The 20729-nt window shown below is 41.2% G+C and overlaps 2 protein-coding genes across 3 annotated transcripts in view; one reads left to right on the top strand and one right to left on the bottom strand.

Annotated features, from left to right (window-relative positions):
- The window catches only part of LOC139663128 (syntaxin-binding protein 1), a 29179-nt gene extending 18635 nt beyond the window's left edge, over positions 1–10544 (bottom strand). The window contains exon 1 of the mRNA XM_071541672.1: positions 10432–10544. Coding sequence (XP_071397773.1) covers positions 10432–10468 — 37 coding nt within the window. The 5' untranslated portion in view covers positions 10469–10544. The remainder of the gene's footprint in view (positions 1–10431) is intronic.
- Positions 10545–11767: 1223 nt separating this feature from the next.
- LOC139663123 (protein Niban 2-like) overlaps positions 11768–20729 on the top strand; it is a 41781-nt gene continuing 32819 nt past the window's right edge. For both annotated transcript variants that reach the window (XM_071541668.1, XM_071541667.1), the window contains exons 1-2: positions 11768–12116; positions 19873–20003. In XM_071541668.1, the coding sequence (XP_071397769.1) occupies positions 12062–12116; positions 19873–20003 (186 nt within the window). In that variant the 5' untranslated portion in view covers positions 11768–12061. The remainder of the gene's footprint in view (positions 12117–19872; positions 20004–20729) is intronic.

Genomic DNA, 20729 nt, shown 5'->3' with positions numbered 1-20729 from the left:
ATACTTGACCCTTCTGGTGCTTTCAAATCAGGTTGCATATTACTTTAAAATGTCCAAACTCTGAGCATTAGCATGTCATTTTACCTCCGTCTCCACAATTTCTTTTTTTTAATTTCTAAACTCTGACACACATTCCTCCCAATGCATGCTGGGATAGACTCCAATCCCCCCGCAGCCCTGAAAAGGATTACGCGAGAAGAGAAAATGAATGAATGAATGAATGAATGAATGGAAAACAGTGTATCTTTAAAGTCACAATGAAGAAAAAAATGACTTTTTTGCCTTGTTAGCTCATTCTAACTATCATACCATACACCTATTTATGCCCCAAAAAATGACAGAAAAAATATTTGATTGTATTTTTTAATCAAAATATCTCATTACCTTTACTTCTTCGAAAACGGAAAATCTTTAATGGTGACATCATCGTGTACCAGGAGGCGACATAAAAATTCCAGCCAATAAAACCATCACAGAATGAATGAAAGAAAGAAAGAACAAAGATATGTAGAAAAACTCTTTCCCACATACAGTACGTTGCAATACGTATTGGATTGCGAACACATTTAGCTAAAAAAAACCCTAAAGAGTATGATTTTTTGACAATATGGGCGGCTGTAGCTGTGAGCGAAGTGAACGTGATCCGTAAGCGTTTTTATCCGCAACGCAACAATTAGTGGCAGTACGAGGCATATTGTCATATTGCTCATTGCTTCTCCATATATACACTCCAGTAGCAGCCATGCAACCTTGACCCTACACATTACCCAGCAGTGTAGCGCTGACAGTCTCTCCCTGCGCCTCGTGGTTTTCCCCCCGGAGGGACTTCACCTATGAGTACATGACCCATTTTCTCTGAATCTCAGCTTCACAGCAGCATCACTCCCGAGAGAATCTGACACTGCCGATCTTAAAGAGACAGGCAGACATTTCAGCAGAGAGCGCACACCGAACTACAACTCCCACCGTGCACTGGGGGTTCATCCTCGGCTAGGGCTGGGCGATATATCAATATTATATCGATATCGTGATATCAGACTAGATATCGTCTTAGATTTTGGATATCGTAATATCGTGATATGGCATAAGTGTTGTCTTTTCCTGGTTTTAAAGGCTGCATTACAGTAAAGTGATGTCATTTTCTGAACTTACCAGACTATTCTAGCTGTTCTATTATTTTCCTTTACCCACTTAGTCATTATATCCACATTACTGATTATTATTTATCAAAAATCTTATTGTGTAAATATTTTGTGAAAGCACCAATAGTCATCCCTACAATATTGTCGCAATATCGATATCGAGGTATTTGGTCAAAAATATTGTGATATTTGATTTTGTCCATATCGCCCAGCCCTACTTACAACTGAACATTTAGCCCACTTCGTAGAAAATACCGATACATATATCGTGTATCGCCATTCAGCCTAAAAATACCGAGATATGATTTTTGGTCCATATCGCCCAGCCCTATCCTCGGCTCATCAAGGTTTAATCCCTCTGCTGAAAAGCGTTAAAGTCACGATGAAACGGCATTTTGGAGAGCTTCTTGCTTCCTTAATTTGATGCATTTCCAGGATACTGGGGTGGGACAAAACGCAGGGAGGGATCATTCAAAGCTGTAAACCAATGGGAGATCAGTTAGGGAGAGAGAGTTTTATTTGATGGAGGGGCGGGACTGTTCAAAAATCTGTGATGTCTTATTGGCTGGAATTTTTACGTTGCCTCCTGGTACACGATGATGTCACCATTAAAGATTTTCCGTTTTTGAAGAAGTAAAGTAATGAGACTTTGATATAAAAATACAATAAAATATTTTTTCTGTCATTTTTGGGGCATAAATGTATAACCCTATATGTGTATGGTATGATAGTTAGAATGAGCTAACAAGGCAAAAAAAAGTCATTTTTTTCTTCATTGTGACTTTAAAGATACACTGTTTTCCATTAAGTGAAAGTAATGGGATTTTGCTATAAAAATACAAGAACATATTTTTTGCGTAAATTATTTGGCAGTTAGGTATATAGTATGATATGGAAAACAAGGTGAAAAAGTAATTTTTCATTTTGCTGTGACTTGGTCTCGACTTAAAAGTGACCAAGGAAACTAGAAAACATGAAGCCAGGCCTTTATCATAGTCCATCAATGAAACTACGACACAACATATCTCTTTCCCACACATCTACACAGAATATATTCAACTCTCACTGAAGGACTGAATCTAAACTGTTCACTGCCAGTGAAAACGCTGAATCAGAACATTGAGCTCGATCTGCGACCTAAACCCAGAGAGCCGGTCTGCCGCTCAGTATCAGTCTGCAGCCGGTCAGGACAGCCCCGAGTTACATAAGACTCTCATCTCTCTCAACCCTGTAAAAAAACACAAACCCCAAACAGCACAGGCAGATCTCAGGATAACTGGAAAAAAAGTTAACATCCATCTTATCTGAGGTCAGAGGTCGTGCAGGCTGAGGCTAGACGCAGGTCACTCAGCCAAAACAAGGAAGTGGACGGACATGATGGCTTATACCAGCGGGTGGCGGGGGGGGGGGGGGGGGGGAGTCGAGAAAAAGCCGAGTCACAAGACTTGTGCACAGTGATACTCTCACAGCATGAGCAGCAACACAATGTAAATCGAGAAATCTTCCTGCCAGAGATGTATTAATAATAGTGAGCTATTCTCTGGTGTCTGTGTGGGCAGTGGACTCCATCTATTTTTCATAGCTTTACATGCAGTGTTGTAATCAAAGAGCGGGTCCAAAGTGCCCGTTTCCTGGCTGACTGTGTTATGCAATTCTCATGCAGATTGTATAAATGTTTGGTATGAAACATTTATTTGAGGATATATTTAAAAAAGCGTGTGTGGTTAGGAAAAACTAAGTTTGAGAAGGTACCACTAAATATTTTCTTCTCATCTGGCTGTAATTTGTTAGATAAGAAGACACTCAAGTTATTATTTTTTTTTAATTTTCCAATATATTTCATCATTTAAATGCGGTGCTATTTTAAGTCCTATTTCTCACAGCAGCAAGGCCAGATGCAGGCAGACTATTGATTCTCATGGTTATGATTTAACCCTGAAAGTGCCACTAGAGAAATTTCAAGGAGGAAAAGCGAACCTGCTGAAAAATATTAACAAATAGCCATACTTATTATACAGATATATAATATAATATAATATAATATAAACTTTATTTATGTAGCACTTTTCTTAACAATGTTACAAAGTGCTTTACAAAAGAAAATAAAACCAGGCAAGGCAGATAAAATGAGAATAAGGCCAAAGGGCTTGAGCACCGAGGAAGTAAGGACAATAAAATGAATAAGATCAAATAAATAGAAGCAGTAGAAACAGTATAAAATAAAAACAAAAACATATGCCAGTGCAAGAAACTGCTAGAGATGATCTGGTACACATTCGCCAAGACAGAGACAAATATTTACATGCAGTACAGGTGAAGAGTTTCATTCCAAAAAACACATGAGATGGTCACATTGGAAAAAAGTGACATCTATTCTTACTAGAGCTGCAACGATTAATCGATTAAGCGATTTGATTAGTTGTCAACTATTAAATTAATCACCAACTATTTTGATAATCGATGAATCGTTTAGAGTAATTTTTTAAGAAAAATAAGTCAAAATTATCTGATTCCAGCTTCTTAAATGTGAATATTTTCTGGTTTCTTTACTCCTCTATGACAGTAAACTGAATATCTTTGGGTTGTGGACAAAACAAGACATTTGAGGACGTCATCTTGGGCTTTGGGAAACACTGATCGACATTTTTCACCATTTTCTGACATTTTATAGACCAAACAACTGATCGATTAATCGAGAAAATAATTGTCAGATTAATCGACAATGAAAATAATTGTTAGTTGCAGTCCTAATTCTTACAAAATAAAAATCCAAACAAATGATGGTACTTTTAAATGGACAGTAGGTAACCTAAGTCCTTGTTTGACAAAATGATTACACACACTATATTTTCTACAGTATATATCGAATCATGAATTCAAGGTGCGTTGACTTTCTCCTGCTGAAACCCCCCCCCCCCCCCCCCCCCACTCTGCAGCACAGCTCACTATGGGAGTTAAGAACACGTTTCCCAGAAAGCCCAAACCGGTGTGCTGCTGAAAATGGTGTAAAATAGACCCGGAGAGGCGAGTGATGCATTGTAATGCCGCAGGCTGCAGGAACCTGGAAGGGGGAAAGGCAGGTTCCCCGGCTCCGTCTGAAGCCGGGTTTGCATTGGTTGATGTAAGCCTATGAAAGCCCGACCGAATCACTGTCACCTGGCTAAGCTCTGCGTGTCGCCTGCATCTTAAATCCTCTTTCATTTGGGGCAAGAACACCCTGATACATCACCAGCATCATGCCATCCTCTTTCTTTCTCTCTCTCTCTCTCTCTCTCCTTTAATCTGCATTTCCTCTATTTCTGTTTCCGGAGGATGGAGTGTCTTGGCCGACGTTACTTGGCTCCCAAATCGATGTTCTTCACGTACATATTTTTACGACAGTGTGTTAAAAAATATGTCTCCCACTGTAGATTGTCTGTGTGTGTGTGTGTACATGTATGTATATGCAAGAGAAAGATAAAAAGGGATGGATTGAGAAAGAAAGAGAAAGAGAGAGGCAGTGAGTGCATGAGAAAGGGAGAGGCAGATAGAGAAGAGGGACGGGGAGAGAAAGAGAGAGAGAGAGGGAGAGCGAGCGAGTTCACGTGCGCATGTTTCCCCCCCGTGAGACGTGAAGTGGGAGGAAGAGGACGGACTCTCTGACACAGCACTCTTCCTCAATGGGGAGAGAGAATGGGAATTCATTAAGATCCAGCCATTCATTACGGCCGGTGTAACCTTGCATTGGAGAGGTCTATTTTAGCCGACCCATTAGGTTATGTAGCCATGGTGACATGACATTTCAGCGTGGATTCATTTGTGTGTTGTGTGTGCGCATGCATGCGTACGTGTGTGTGTGTGTGTGTGTGTGTGTGTGTGTTTACTGAGGCCTAGGGGCGGCAGGCACTGCGTCAGACAATGAGCCCAGACAAGTATGTGATGCTCTGGTTGAACAGCGCTTCCAAGGTCAGTGGAAGCTAAGTGGAAAGGCTATGTGTGTGTGAATGCATGCATGTATGTGTGTGTGTGTGTGTGTGTGTGTGTGTGTGTGTGTGTGTGTGTGTGTGTGTGTGTGTGTGTGTGTGTGTGTGTGTGTGTGTCCTGGTCTGAGGTGGGACTGCAATAGAGGGGTGCTATTAGTGGATGTGGGAGGATTTTTTATGGTAACACCCTCCCACCCACACCCCTTATCTGTGTTGTCTTTCTCCGTTTCTGTCTTTTTCTCTTTTGTGTCTGTTTCTTTCTCTCTGTTTGTGTCTCTCGTTTTGTCTCCCTGTTTCTGTCTTTCTCTGCTTCTGTCTTTCTCTCTTCTGTCTCTTTCTGTCTCTCTTTTTGTGTCTCTGTTTCTGTCTTTCTCTCTTCTGTCTCTGTTTCTGTCTCTCTGTTTCTGTCTCTCTTTTTGTGTCTCTGTTTCTGTCTCTTTGTTTCTGTCTTTCTCTTTTTGTGTCTCTGTTTCTGTCTCTCTGTCTTTCTGTTTCTATCTCTCTCTGTTTCTGTCTCTTTTTGTGTCTCTCTGATTCTGTCTCTTTTTGTGTCTCTCTGTTTCTGTCTCTCTGTTTCTGTCTTTCTCTCTTTCTGTCTCTCTGTTTCTGTCTTTCTCTCTTTCTGTCTCTCTGTTTCTGTCTTCTTCTCTTTCTGTCTCTCTGTTTCTGTCATTCTCTCTTTCTGTCTCTCTGTTTCTGTCTTCTTCTCTTTCTCTCTCTCTGTTTCTGTCTTTCTCTCTTTCTCAGTCCCTGTCTCTCTCCCCTCTGCACAGTAAATATACTCTGGCCATCATATTATAATTTGCAGAGTAGATGTGAACTTGCTAATCGCTACCAATCAGTTAACAATTCCTTAATTGTTTTAAACTCTGTCTGCAGCAGAGAAAAGAGACAGACAAATACGCAAAGGCCGACACGACTAACATCGTACAACATAACATATTTTCTGGGTCCACAATCTCCTAATATTTTCCTTGGGAAGTTTCCTGGAAAGAACCATGAAATTATGTAGTAGTTATACAGAAAATGTAAGCAGTCTGGTGGAGTCGATAAGATAAGATTTCTAAAAGAATTTCTTGGAAAGAAATATTTACTGGATAGGCAGAAGTCAATTTGGCAACCCAAGTCATTATTCATATAATTATATAATATAGTTATTTGCTGTATTCCTTCCTCTTATTTACAACGACATAATTTCAAGATTATGTCTTGGAAACTCCAAAAGAAATTACCAGATACTTACCAACTACCATTTTCCCTATAATTAATGTAATGGTTCTTTCCAGGAAACTTCCTAAGAAATTAACAGTTCCTTTCTAGGAAATTATTAGGAAATTGCAGACCCGGGAAATAAAGTGTTACCCTAATCTATCACACAAATACTCAAAAAAAAAAAAAAAAGCTCACAAAAATATAAAAGAAGTGAGATTCTGTTGACTGGCAATGAAAAGTTTGACTGGGAGTTGACAGCTGTGGGATACGTTCACACCCTGCTGACATCTTCCTGGGTTTTTTCCAGTTTAGTCCTGCCTCTCCTCTGTATATCTACACCTCTCCTCTCCCTGTCTCTCTCCTGGATGACACCCTGTCCTTCTCAGTCCTGATGTCCTACCTACTGTGTTACAAACGCACCCAGTTTGCACTCACTTGGCTATCGAGCGCGGTAAAAAAAAAAGAAAAGCCAAATCCCTTTTGCGGTTACAGCTGTGCTCTTTGAATTCTGTGATTCTGTAGTTTTGATTGGCGGTCTTCACTGTTACCTGGATGTACAGTGATAGAAGAATACCAGCAAATCATGATTCAAAAAGCCATTTTTATCCTCTAGACGTCACAATACTGAGGGATACGGTTGCCTGGTTACATCTCTCACCTTTTTCTTCCCTGTCTTGTGCTAAAAGGTAAATTCTGATGCAGGATTTTGGCATCCATGACTTTCCATGAATATTCTCAAAGGACTAATTTACAGAAAAGAATAGAGTATAATGTTTAGGTATTTAAAAGCATAAAAGTCCCTCATTAGATAAGTCAAATATTTGATTAGCATTAAATAAATTGGTCTGGGTGAATATTAAGAGTAGCCATACAGGCCTGTATCACAAATTGCTGGACTTTGAGCATCAAAACTGTCTGTTGTGCCATTAAAGGTGAAATGTTTTCACTGCAAAGCTTCGTCAGTGTCTCTTGATAGAAGGAAATACCAAATGAACCAGTTTGAGGACTCATCTTCTGATGAAACAGGGCAAAACGAGATTCAGAATCCTTCAGCTGTCAAAACCATGGGAGCAAGAACTGTTTTTGGCAGGGAGCAGTCTCTCTCTCTCTCTCTCTCCCTCTCTCTCTCTCTCTCTCTTACTTTCTCTCCTATCTTTTCTTTCTTGCTCTTTCTTTCTCTCCCTCTGTCCTTCTCTCTCTCTATTTATGTATATGTCACGCCTCTCTCAGTCTATCTGTTACGCCAATTTGGCTGAAGCTCTGCCTGGCATGTGTTTACTCGCCTATTGCCTTCACTACCCCCCCTCCCCCTCCTCCTCCTCCTCCTCCTCCTCCTCTCTCTCTCTCTCTCTATCATTTCTTGTGACGAGGCATTTTGGTCAAAGACAGTTTTCTGCTTTATGTTTTGCATTTCAAATCACTACTGCCATTACAATGTAATCACAAACATGAATGCGGTGCCACATTCCATATCTGGCCTTGATCTGACACATCTAATCATAAACATCATCTGAATAGATGTTTCTAACAACATTTTTCAGATAGAGTGAAGGTTTTGACTGATTTTACTATAGTGTTTGAGTTGTCTAGTGGGATAGCAAAGGAACACACACTATTAGAGGTTAGGGTTAGATGATAGTGAAATGCAGCCACGCTCTAAATCCAAACTGGGCTTATTTTGTCTTCTTAATGGACCATTACTTATACCTGTTATGTAAGCAGAGGATGATGATGAATGCTTATTCAGTTTTACAGTAATGTGTGTGTGTATACCTCATAACCCTGAATAGGAATAAGCGGGGAAAGACAATGAATAAATGAACGAACGAGCGAATGAATGAATGTAGGCACATGGTTGCTTGTCTGGTTTGACGTAAGATGGTGGTTGTGAGCTGTAACATAACTGGCCTCCTCCTCATCTTCAGATATATGCCAAATACAGAGAGTCAGTTCTTTTGAATCCCTGGGTGGTGATTTACAAAAGGAATCACGGTCTTCCCTCAGTTTCACGAAGCACTATTTTCCTTTTTTTTTTTTTATGTGAATGCCAGCTCAGGATGCTGCTGACTGATGTGATCCTCCTCGTTGGCCTTATTTTCCTTCTATTGCTCTCTGGAATTGATGCTCACACAGTCATGACGGGGAGGGAGAAGCACTACTTGCTGCCCATCCCCCCCTTCAGCCTGGCTGCTATAGAGCTAGTGCTGCAGAGAGGACCCATGGTGTCGCCCTTCCTCCCTGCCTCCCCCCCAACCCCCCCCACCCCCCACCAATCCCACAATCCCACAATCCCATCCCAGCTTCACCTCAGTCAAACAGAGCGCAGGTGTTGCCTAGTGCGTCCCTGCCTTCACCTACAGGGAGAGGTGCACAAATGTTTACATTATAGGCTTTATTCTAGGAAAATACTACCCACTTGACACTGGGAGTCTGCATGTGTCTTTTCTTTTACAAATAGCATTTTGCAACTGTTAGTTAGGGCTAATATAATGACAGGATATGCAAGGATATTTGGCATGTCACGCTGTTTGCACTTGTCATGTTGCACAATGATGTAGGTGCATGGAAGATAATCATCGCCATCATCAAATTTCAGTCAGATGGGCTTACAGCCATAGACACTGCCACATCACAGGGAAACTCAATACACTCGATACAAATTCACAGATTCAGCAATTTTACAGTCTAAATTCAAGCCATTATACAGGCTATGATACAGCCTGTCTGTGGGTTTGCGTGTGTAAAACGTGAAACCGAATCAATAGGCTGTACAACAGAGAATCAAACTGACCAGATAATCTTTACGCACATTCATTACCCACAATATTTAAATAGAATAACGCCAATCTGAAGGAATTAAGGAAAATATAGGCAGCTATTACAGGCCTACAACACAGTCGCTGGTTTGATTTGGAAAAACGCGCTTCATATCATAATTGATCGCTATAGTGATTTCTAAGGCTTATCACGACCACCAACACATGCACCCAGTTGACCCTGCTCAGGAGAATCGCTTACAGGCTGCGCCTCAACACTGAGGCCTGCTTCACGACCACACGCCGCGACTGCTGTAAAACCACCCGAAATAAATTGGCCAGATTATAAAATCAGACGCTGCTGGACAGTCAAGTCTGCAGGCTCCTAACGATGCGGGATTACACCGACTGGATCAGTGGCACACAGCCAATAAAGGGCATGATGATGAAAGGACATTGGGGCGACTGATCCAAGGCGATTCTGGACGGTGTATGGCCGTAGCTCATATATAATGCGGATTTTCTTGCGTAGGGCCTATTTGTAGGCAACTTTCTCGGCGTGAATACAACATCCGCCATTAGCCCATAATGTGTAACTTCGAGCTGGCAATAGCTATTTTTTTGGCTTATACCGTTAAGTAAATCTTAACCGCTCAGGTTGAATGATGATGTTTTACGCAACGAATTCATCTGGTGATCCATCACAGGGGTGAGGCGTTGCTGAAACCAGGGAATCCCAGCGCCTGGATGGAGAATGTTCATTTTCGATCATTTTGATAATCAGCGACATTAAGCTACATTAGCCTATATAATTAGTAAGCCAAGGCGTGAGAAGGCTGCACAATCACTTGGCACAATTTGTCAGCAGAATTCACTGAATAGCAGTTTATGATGCGGCTCCAGCGCAGCTAGCGCAGATTATTTCTGAAGTAATTGCTGATTTGAGAGTAAGGGCGTTTCTACATCTTGCCTCCAGACTGATCGCATCTTCCCAGAGAAGGGAGCCTAGATCTACATCAGTAATCACTGCCCGCAAAAGCCTGGGGATGCGATGGCCGCGTCCAGGTCCTTCTATACTGACAATACAACAATTGCGCATCCGCATCGCTGGAGCCCTGGGAGACATGGCTCAGCCTCCACGGGCCATCTAAAGATCGCTCACTACGCGGTTGTGGTTTGCAACGGGATACAATGGAGTACCAACACCACCATCATCATCATCCAGATGAACGAACAGCCATCCGCATCCTGCAGGGGGGTAAAAAAAAAACGCAGCCGCATGTGCGCACACAGTCCATCGCCACACTGAAGCATCTCATCAATTCTAACCCAAATGAGGATAAGAAAGCGCATTCTTACTTTCGCCGACCACCGCCTTTAATCCAATAGGTGCCATGATGCTGCTGAGTGTTGGACCGAGTTTTCGCCCTTTTCCTCCCCTCTCTCTCGCTCTCTCTCGCGCTCTCTCACTCTCCTCACAGTATTCCTCCTCTGCCTCTTCGCTCCAGCCAATATGTATGTACACCTCACATCGCTGCTGACTGCGGAGGAGCCTCCAGTTGGAAACGTCACTGCGTATCCTTCCGCATCATCCCTTATTAGTGCTGGCCATTTGGCTACAACTGCGTCTTATAATACAACTTTTACTACAATCTACCTGCATTTATAGCCTACACTGAACCTTCTTTATATCCTGTTTATGTATAATAGCCCAATTTTGTCTCTCAATAGAAGTTAGACTAATATTATTCACAAATCCCTTATGAAAAAAAGGAATCATAGGCTATAATACATTTTAGAAATATGCCATGCAAATAGGCCTATAACTGCAAAACAAAACAAAAAATTATTATCCGAATATTATAGTGATGCCATAGGAGATTAAAACGTCTCACTAAAGTAACACTACTAGTAATAATTAGGTATATTTAATATTACAGCTAAGGAGTGTTACAGGAATATTATAGTGATATTTAGGAATTTGTCATAAACCAGCTAGAAAATTGTATATATGCCTACATTTCCCAATTGAAGTTCAATAAATGCACACCTGTCTGTTCTGTCTATTATCCCAGAGCAAAGCTTAACACTTTCAATAATTAATAGGATATGTATCACAGGTTCACTGTGATGGGGGATATGAGTGACGTTCTCCGCAGTGGATACTAGGCCCGTTTAGCAGCAAGACCAGTAAAGAGTGTGAGTGTGTGTGTGTTTTTTTTCTCTCCACACGGGGGCAGTATGAGTCTTTCTTCCCGGAGAGAAACGTCGACCTCGCCCCCGTGGGTCAGGGGGGGAAATGGTTTTGCTCACACTGCAAAACTGTCTCGGGCTACAAAATATTGATTGGCCCTCAGAGTACTAGAGTAGAAAAGGATCATGAAAAAATAAAGAAAAATCAAGCCACAGAGCCTTTAGGTGATTGATATGAGAAACAAATGAGGCTCGGTGTTTCATTTAATCCATTTCAGATTTGAAAGGCGTGCTAATTCGCCTCAGGTAAGCTGCACTATAAAAATAGCCCATAAATATGAAATATTTATCGTGTTACTATTAGGCTGGCCCTGGCCACACCCTTGGCAGGCCCGACTAAACACGTTGGACGAGTGATGACTCCCAGTGGGTGTGTCCTCCTGTCAGCATGAAGCACACCAGTGTTCACCTCAACCTCCTCCTCACTGACTGGAAGAGGAGTTTACCGCCAGCTCAGGCTCGAGCTGCGTCCCCGCTATACGTTACCACACCTCGAGACTTCTTCTTCTTCTTCTTCTGCAGGATTAAAACACACACAGGCAAGCAGCGCGCCAGTAACTGTGTGCATCAAAAAGGGGAGGAAAGATTTAGGAAGTGGAAGATTAGGGAACTTCTTTTTTTTTGAGGCTATCAGCTCAGTTCAGACATTTGAGTTGAAGCTGCTTGGACGCCCGTCAGCCCCCCCTTCACCTGGGGACGCATTTCTGAGGCTCGAGGCTCACCTGTCGCTCTGACCATGGGGGACGTCGTTTCTTCTCACCTGGATGAGAGCAAGCGAGAGATGATCACAGGTAAGAGAGAGGAGTGTGCAGCTATTTAAGATAAAGTCCCGTCAGGCGGTTTGTTTTCTTCTTCTTTTTTATCCTTAGACAGCATCCCACAGGTTCCTCGAAAGTCAGTTTCCAATAGGGACTTTAATAACAATACGTAGTTTATAATCACTTTATGATGCTTTAGGGTTGATTTTTCTTTTCTTTTTTTTATCTCCTGTGTTTCACTATAAGAGTTTTTTTCTGTGATAGTATCCCCCTAAAATGTATCATAGTATTATAGGATTGCTTGTTCCTATTCGTGAGGAAGTACTTTATTTGGTTTCCAATCTATTTCTCCCTTATCCACATTTCCTTTTTTTTACACGTTTGCATTTGAAACGTTTATTTATGTGAATCATTCAATAAAATATAGAGGTTCCAGTCTGTAAATTCATTTTGTAAACTCATCCGAGTTTCCCAAACCCCTTTAAAAAGTAGCCTGTACCATCATTTGATTTAATTTAATTTGTAAGAGGAGTGGTGTCACTTTTTTTTTTTTTTTTTTCCAAATGGTGGATCTCATTTTGGGACAAATTTATATCAAGTGCATGTTTCCTCTGCATGCTGCTGACGGCCTGCTCCACTTGCAGAGTGCCCCAGAAGTCTGCAGGCCCATTTCTCAGAGATAATAACTAGGTTTCCCAACGGGGAGCATGTTTGTGTAAGTTTGGGTCTGACTACTATTTAAGTCTCAGATTGCCCTCGCCTCCCACTGAGAATTATGTGGGTTCATGTGATGATTTCAACAAAGCATGGGAACAGAGTGTGAGCGGAGGAGGAAACACTGGAATAGTTCGATGGGACAGAATATCAGATGCTCATTTTCTAGAAGTAGCAGAGCTGCAGCGATGTGTCCAGCGTTGAAAACAACTTATGAAAATGAAGAAGCCTTATTCGTATTTATTTTTGAGTTGGTGGTTAGATACTTGAGACTTGTGCTTTTCCACAAAGAGTTGTCTGGGTTAGGGTTAGTTTGGGTCGGGTTAGGTTGTCCTTCCGACCTCAGAATTGCGCATGTGTGTGTGTGTGTGTGTGTGTGCGTGCTTGCTGGCATGCATGTGGAAACCAATTCTGGAAACCAAAGATTATCTCCAGACACTCACAGTATATCTGTGCGTTGGTGCTGCATTTTATGTGAACCAGAAGCAGAAAATAATTGCTAGGAAGGAAGGTAACTCTAGCAGAAGAAGTAGCCTCTTTTTGGCATTTATTTCTCTGTTTACATCTGCTATGCATGAAAATATATCACCGTATTTGCTGTGTATCCCAAGACACACTGCAGGGACTGGGCCCTACATCTGACACACCATTTCATCCTCTCTAAACAGCGGTCATCAACTGTTCAGAGATTATTTAGGAATACGACAACCAAAGTTTCCCTGCTATTTCTTGTATTTTTCTGTAGTGGTGGCAGAAAAGAAGATTCAGAACCAGTGGGAAAGACTTTTGTACCGTGCATATGGCTCAAAGAGTGTTGTTAACATGTAATTGTGTCAGAAAAGTATTTGGGAAGTCAATTTGTGGTGTCTATCTGATACACAACTCAAGCTGTGGGAAACAATGTTTTAAAAAGCATTCATTTAACATCACATGTGCCACTTGCTGCACACTGCACACCTTTATCCGAAATGTCTTACAGTGGCATGAGTGCATTCTTACTGTGGGTGGCCCCAGTAGGAACTGAACCCATCCTCTGTACCCATGGAGCTAAACATACCAACCACTGTATCAGGTTTACAGCTAGATTACCGATTTCTTTTGCCGCATATTCTGTCTGTAATGTCTGGTTGAGAGAGAGAAAGAGAGAGTATGTAGAAAGAGGTGAGTCAGAGAAGGAGGGAGAGAAGAAGATATTGAGTGAAGCTGCTGGAGTAAAGCAGGTAGCAACACGCCTCGGGATTATTAGGCAAAACTGCTGTCTGGTTCTCACCCACCTCTCTCTCTCTCTTTCTCTCTCTCTCTCTTTCTCTGTCTCTCTCTCTCTCCCACTGTATATGTGTCTCTCTCTCTCTCTCTCTCTCTCTCTCTGTCTCTCTCTCTCTCTCTCTCTCGCATGTGTCTCTTTCTCTAGTTATGTCTTGCTGTCTTTCTCAATGGATCTGTCTGTCTGTCTGCCTGCCTATCTGTCTGTCTGTCTATCTGTCTGCAGTAGAAATGACAGTAGCGTGTCTTTACCTTGTCTTTCATTTTGTTCTTGTCTATTTACTTACACCTATTATACAAATAAGAAAGGAGGATTAGTGTTCAGCCTTTCATTTTTATTTGAACACTGAGAGAACAGTATATTCCGTGCTATTCAGCTCTCACTCATCCAGTTGTTCTTTATTGAGGGGGTGCACATGTGTGTGCCTTGTGTGTGTGCGTGTGTGTGTGTGTGTGTCTGTTTGTGTGTGTGGGAAGACAGGCAATTCAGCGTTTCTGCTTAGGGAGTCTTGTTTAGAGTTCGTACCTCAAACAAGGTGATTTCATCACACTTGTTGTCAAAGCACATTCTTACAAAATGATCTCCTCCCTTATGAGCAGACGCAACAGAGACACAATATCACACACACATACACACACACACACACACACACATTCATATACTCACATGCACGCACACACACACACATTCTCATATGTGTGCACACATAGATAGTTATGTTATGTCTGGTTATTAGTGACATTTTTAACCTTGCCAGCAGCTTCATTTGCTTCCACTCCACAAGCAGTTTCCCAATAAATATCAAATCATCCATAACTGTTGTTGTGATCAATAGAGAAAAGGTCACCTGCTTATTTGTCTGCAGGCTAGCAGCACCGAATAATGAAGATCTTACTGTCCATTCCCAAATGTGTCACAGACCCGGCCTTCAAAGGGCAAATCGACCAGTGAATAATGCAGTCAACATGGGTCCACACTGTGTCCTGCACCACTCGGACGCCCCCGGCTTATACCAGGATCCTGTTTATTTACTGCTTGCTCTGAGTTCAACACTGTTGTACCACACGTGCTCCACTGCAAACTGTACCGACTGAACTCAGTCTATGGGTGGATGTTTGAGTTCCTGGCAGATTCAGGGCAGTTTGTGTGGCTGGGACCCCGAGCTGGTGCACCACAGGGACATACAGTATCCCTGTTGTTGTGTGAAAACCTCATAACTGCAATGTTGGTGATATCCATGTTTTCACTTCAGTTAAAGGATTACATGGTCCTGTATGGTTTGAGAAAATTCTCAAAAATGACCTCTTGGGCTGATGAAACCCTTTCAAAACCTGATTGGATAAACTCAAAAATGAAAACAGTCAACATGTCAACAAAATTTGAGTCAAAGCGATTCTGATTCTGAAAACATCCTAACATCCTCCATCACAGTTTGGATCTTCTGCGCCTCCTCTTGTTCTAAGGGAAAAGTGCAGCAAGGACCGCCACTGACCCTGCACACCCAGAAGATCAAAAACATTCCCCTGTGAAATAGACCCAAGACCACCCATCGCCACCTTAAACAACTCCTTCACAAGAACTGTTCGCCCTTCTCAACCAGCTCTCCTAAGACTCAACACCTGAGACTCAACACCTGTACAGTCACTGGACTCCTCCTCAAACTTTAATCCCACTCCCCTCTCCCTCCTACTGTCCTCTTCTGCTGATCTTGCTGCTGTCACATAAAAAGAAAATGTCTGTCTCGTTCTTATATTATCATCTAGCACTTCTTTCGTATACGTCAAGATTTGAGGGACAAGTGAATATTTGTGAATATCTCTTGTCTAGTTGCTGTGGATTTAAGCTTATTGTTCTGTTTTACTGCTGCGTAAATGTGTGTAAATGTGAATGTGAACACTGCTCTACCTAGCTAGTTGCAAGTTAGCTTGCAATCACATTAGAAAAGTTTAGCCTTTGGGTCTGAGCTTTTTTATACCTGTCTTCAAGCCAAACCTCACTTTACAGTGTGGCAGATTGGAATAAGACCTGCTGCTGCTTCCATTCACCTGTGTGTGTGAGTGCAGATGTGTGTGTGTGTCTGCATCTATATATGTGTGTCTGCGCATTTGTTCTTATTTGTCGGAAATTCACACAGGATAGGAAGAGTTTAATTCCAAAATGCAATATCTATCTATCAAAAATTGAGACCTATACTTACAAAATGATTGAAAGCAAAATGTTGGATTATAACTAGGGATTATTATTTCCCCCAGAAAGAATATTAGTTGTTTTAGGAGTCTTAATATGGAGGCAGGTAATGGATGACAAAAACCTGTCAGAGATTTAGCAAGAGATATGCGACACCCTCATCTCTCTTAGCGAGCTTGAAGACCAGTGACTGACTCAGCGAAGCGTTCAAGCGTCAGCATGCTGGTACAAGAGATATTTTACGAGTAAAACCAGCATGGATGATAGCCTGGATATTTATGAACAATGGGTTTAGTGTCTATTGGCCTATTATTACTGAGTTGTCTCACAGTCCTTGTTCCAGTTGCCTCCATATCCTTCTGTAATCCTTCTTCAACCTGTATCCTCATTGCCTCATTGGTGAAGTGATGTACTGACGACCTAAAGAGTTTCACAGTCTATACAGACCTGGAGCAAGTACAGCAGGACCTAACTTGAAGTGCAAAGTGCATACTGCAATACATGCAGGACTATTGCCAACTGACTCTACAGTATTGGCCTATTATTACTGACTTGCATCCTCTCTTGCCACTTTAACCCCTTGCACCCTGACTTTCCCCTTAAATTCCCTCTTAAGTAGCTTCAAAGTTTGAAACTTTTTTTTCCCATACTGTATGACAAAGTCACATACATGTTCTGTATCTGCTCGTTCCAATGCTTCATTGCTATAGCTGCTTATACTGAGTGAAATATTCAAACCCAAGATGCCATTTTTTATGGCTGCACCACTACATCAAATGGAAAAATTCTAGATGCATCATTTTATACACATTTCCCTGTAATTAAGCCTGACATATTTGGTATAATTGGAAACCTTGGGATCTTGACTAGATTTTTAAATTAAGTTCTGTGGGTTTGATCAAAGCTTGGTCATACAACCTGCATATGTAATGATGTTATTAATCCTTCTTCAACCTGTATTGTCATCAGCTCCCCTTCATGACTGAAGTGGATACGACTGGAGTGTGTTTAATGGAATCTTTTAGGGAGCATAGCTTTCAGCTCAGTGTGTGTGAGTGTGTGTGTGTGTGTGTGTGTGTGTATTTGTGGTTGTCCAGCCTCTGTCCCTGTCCCACCTCCTCCACATTCTCTCCCTTTCCCATCCTGTCTTGTCAGCTCTTTCCTTCCTGCTCTCCTGCAGCCGGCCTGCTCCCTCCTTCCTGTGTTGCCTCTTCCATAAACAGCTCATAGTCAACAGCGTCTGCTGCTGATGGAGTGAAACACACTGATCCGCTCTCACTGTGACACATTCTCCCTTCTGCATCACTGAAAAAACAATTCATGGAGCTTGCAGGCTTGGGTGGGCAAGAAACGCTGAGTCAAGTGGTGGAAAGGATGTGTGTAATACAGGGAAATAATGATGTAACTTTATTGATCCACATAGGTAAATTTTGATTGCCCCCCCTCCTCCACAGGGAGGTCAGAGATCAGGGGAAGATACAGAGCAGAGCTTCTGCAGCTGGTGGGGATTCAGGCATTTTGGGGATTTCAGGGACTTTGGGCAGCATGTTGCTGTGTTGTTATTAAATGGGGGCATTCTGGAGGCTCAGTGGTCTAAGGAGCATACCATGTAAACACAACATCTTTGATTTGAATCCGACCCGGGACCTTTGTTGCATGTCATCTTGCTTGCTCTTCCAGTCTCTCCTGTCTCTCTCAACATTTAAACTCTCTAAAAAAAGGGGGGAAATGCCAAAAATATCGTCTTAAAAAAAAGAAAAAAGTCACATGTGAAATCTTCCATTTCACATGTGAAATCTTCCATTTCACATGTGAAACCTGCACTTTCACATGTGAAACCTACACTTTCACATGTGTTGTACATTGTATCTATTCACATGTGAAATGATTTTTTTTTTACATGTGAAAATAAAGAATTGAATCACATGTGAAAAACCAACATGTAAAACACATGTGTCCAAAAACCACATGTGGTTTGAATCACATGTGAAAAACCAAAACACATGTGTCCAAAAACCACGTGGTTCAAGATCACATGTGGACAGTCACATGTTGAATCACATGTGCTTTTAAGATTACATGTGGGAATATTCACATGTGGTTTGAATCACATGTGAAAAACCAAAACACATGTGTCCAAAAACCACATGTGGTTCAAGATCACATGTGGACAACCACATGTTGAATCACATGTGCTTTTAAGATTACATGTGGGAAAATTCACATGTGGTTTGAATCACATGTGAAAAACCAAAACACATGTGCCCAAAAAACACATGTGGTTCAAGATCACATGTGGACAACCACATGTTGAATCACATGTGCTTTTAAGATTACATGTGGGAATATTCACATGTGGTTTGAATCGCATGTGAAAAACCAAAACACATGTGTCCAAAAACCACATGTGGTTCAAGATCACATGTGGATAACCACATGTTGAATCACATGTGCTTTTAAGATTACATGTGGGAATATTCACATGTGGTTTGAATCACATGTGAAAAACCAAAACACATGTGTCCAAAAACCACATGTGGTTCAAGATCACATGTGGATAACCACATGTTGAATCACATGTGCTTTTAAGATTACATGTGGGAATATTCACATGTGCTTTTAATCACATGTGAAAAACCAAAACACGTGTCCAAAAACCACATGTGGTTTTCCACATGTGGTTTTGGGCGTGTTGGGTTGCACCTTGTTTCAAGATCTACTAAATCGTAAGTTTACTTTTATTGGAAGTAGGTCTGACAGACATTTTAAGCTACGTGTCTCTCAACAAACTTTGAACAAAGTGTTTGACTTGACTATGCTGCAGCTATGCAAAAGCTCTCCATCCTAAAAGTTTTCCTTATGAGAGAGCCATTCCAGACTGCCATGATATAGAGTGTGTTGTAATTGTACTGATAATACTTGACAGGCAACTCCCAACTTATCTTTTCTTTCTAAAAGACAAGACATTTACATTTTATTACACGGCACTTTACATAGAGAACTGATAGAGCTTATGAAGGTTACGTCCTTTCTTTTAGGCTCTTGCTTTTGTGTGAGACTTCATAAGTGTAAGTAATCTTGTCGTCACAGAAGAGTGAACCTTCAGTGCTTAACTACTCCCCATCTGTTTTCCTCTTACAGTTACCTAATTTATAAAAAAATAAAAAATGATAAAATTGTCCTCTAACATTCATGTAGGAGTGTGCAAGGGCAATTGAGACACTTGTTTTGTTCTCTTCTTGGGTTATATTGTCAGAACCAAACTGAACTTTTACTAATTTTTACAAGCTTTCTTCATTAAGTGTTAGTGTTTAGTATTTTACTACAGGACTGCATTAATTTCCGCATAAGAAATGTGTTTGTCTTTCAGTAAGAACGTCATCTTGTTTTAGAAAATCTATACATAGACTATGAAGTTATGTATTCTATTGTAACTTTAATAAAAGTGCTATAGAAATATAGTTTTATCAGTATTGATAGTGTTGTTACTGTCATCATTGGCACAGAGTTTTTCTGTAGCATGCATATTTCCTGATGTTTGTGTGTGTGTGTGTGTGTGTGTGTGTGTGTGTGTGTGTGTGTGTGTGTGTGTGTGTGTGCCTGTGTGTCTCTCTCATTCTGCAGCTCGGACCGGGGATGTAATGAGAGAGTTTGGTGATATATATGAACAGCAGTATGCGGTCGCCCTCTTCAACAGCGTCCGCTTTGAGATCGAAGGCGGAGGGGGGCCGCAGTCGCAGCTCCTTCACAGAAAGGCAAGTTCCTCCACTCTGTTCCAAATGAGTTTTCACATCCAGTGTAAACCTGACTTTTACATACAGCATGACAAGCGAGATGTAAACAAGCTGTGCAATGTGGCTTCAACATGTGACTCCATTTCAGTATGTTCCTGTATACTTATTTTGCGGAGGATTTAACCACAAACATATTTGTTTTGGTGCCTTTAATGTCACAGATGTTTGGATATGAAACTTTCCATCCGCACTGATGCAGCTTGCTGTTAGAGATGAGATATCTTACCAAACAACAACTGTTTATGTTCCCTGATGTCATTTGGAAATTGATTTACTGGCCAATCTGAAATGTTATTATAGTGATCACAATCTGCTCCACAGCTTTTTAAACTTTCTCACATGAATCTAGCTGCAACTTCCTATCTGGCGATCTTTACAATAGTTTTTTTATGCATTCTTGATCGCCACAATACACAACTTTGCACCCTCGTTTGTACCATTTGTACATAAAAATAGTAATACACTTTATTTATATAAAGCCAATGTTGACCACTTTTGAAACTAGGCTTAAAACTTTATTCTCTTTTTATGCATTTTAATTCTTTATTTATTCTCTCTTCGTATACACTTTATCACTTTTTATTTATTTGTTTTTATTTATCTTATCCTGTATTTCTTATCTAATGTCTTAAATACCTTGTTTAAAGCACTTTGAATTGCCTTTGTGTACAATGTGCTGTATACATA

This window comes from Centroberyx affinis, unplaced genomic scaffold, assembly GCF_046629955.1.
Source record: "Centroberyx affinis isolate AG114_WGS23_722 - 3 ecotype Tasmania unplaced genomic scaffold, CSIRO-AGI_Caff_v1 ptg003919l_1, whole genome shotgun sequence".
NCBI classification, from domain to species: domain Eukaryota; kingdom Metazoa; phylum Chordata; class Actinopteri; order Beryciformes; family Berycidae; genus Centroberyx; species Centroberyx affinis.
The sequence above is the reverse complement of the archived record's forward strand: the minus strand, read 5'-3'. Positions and strand labels throughout refer to the sequence as shown.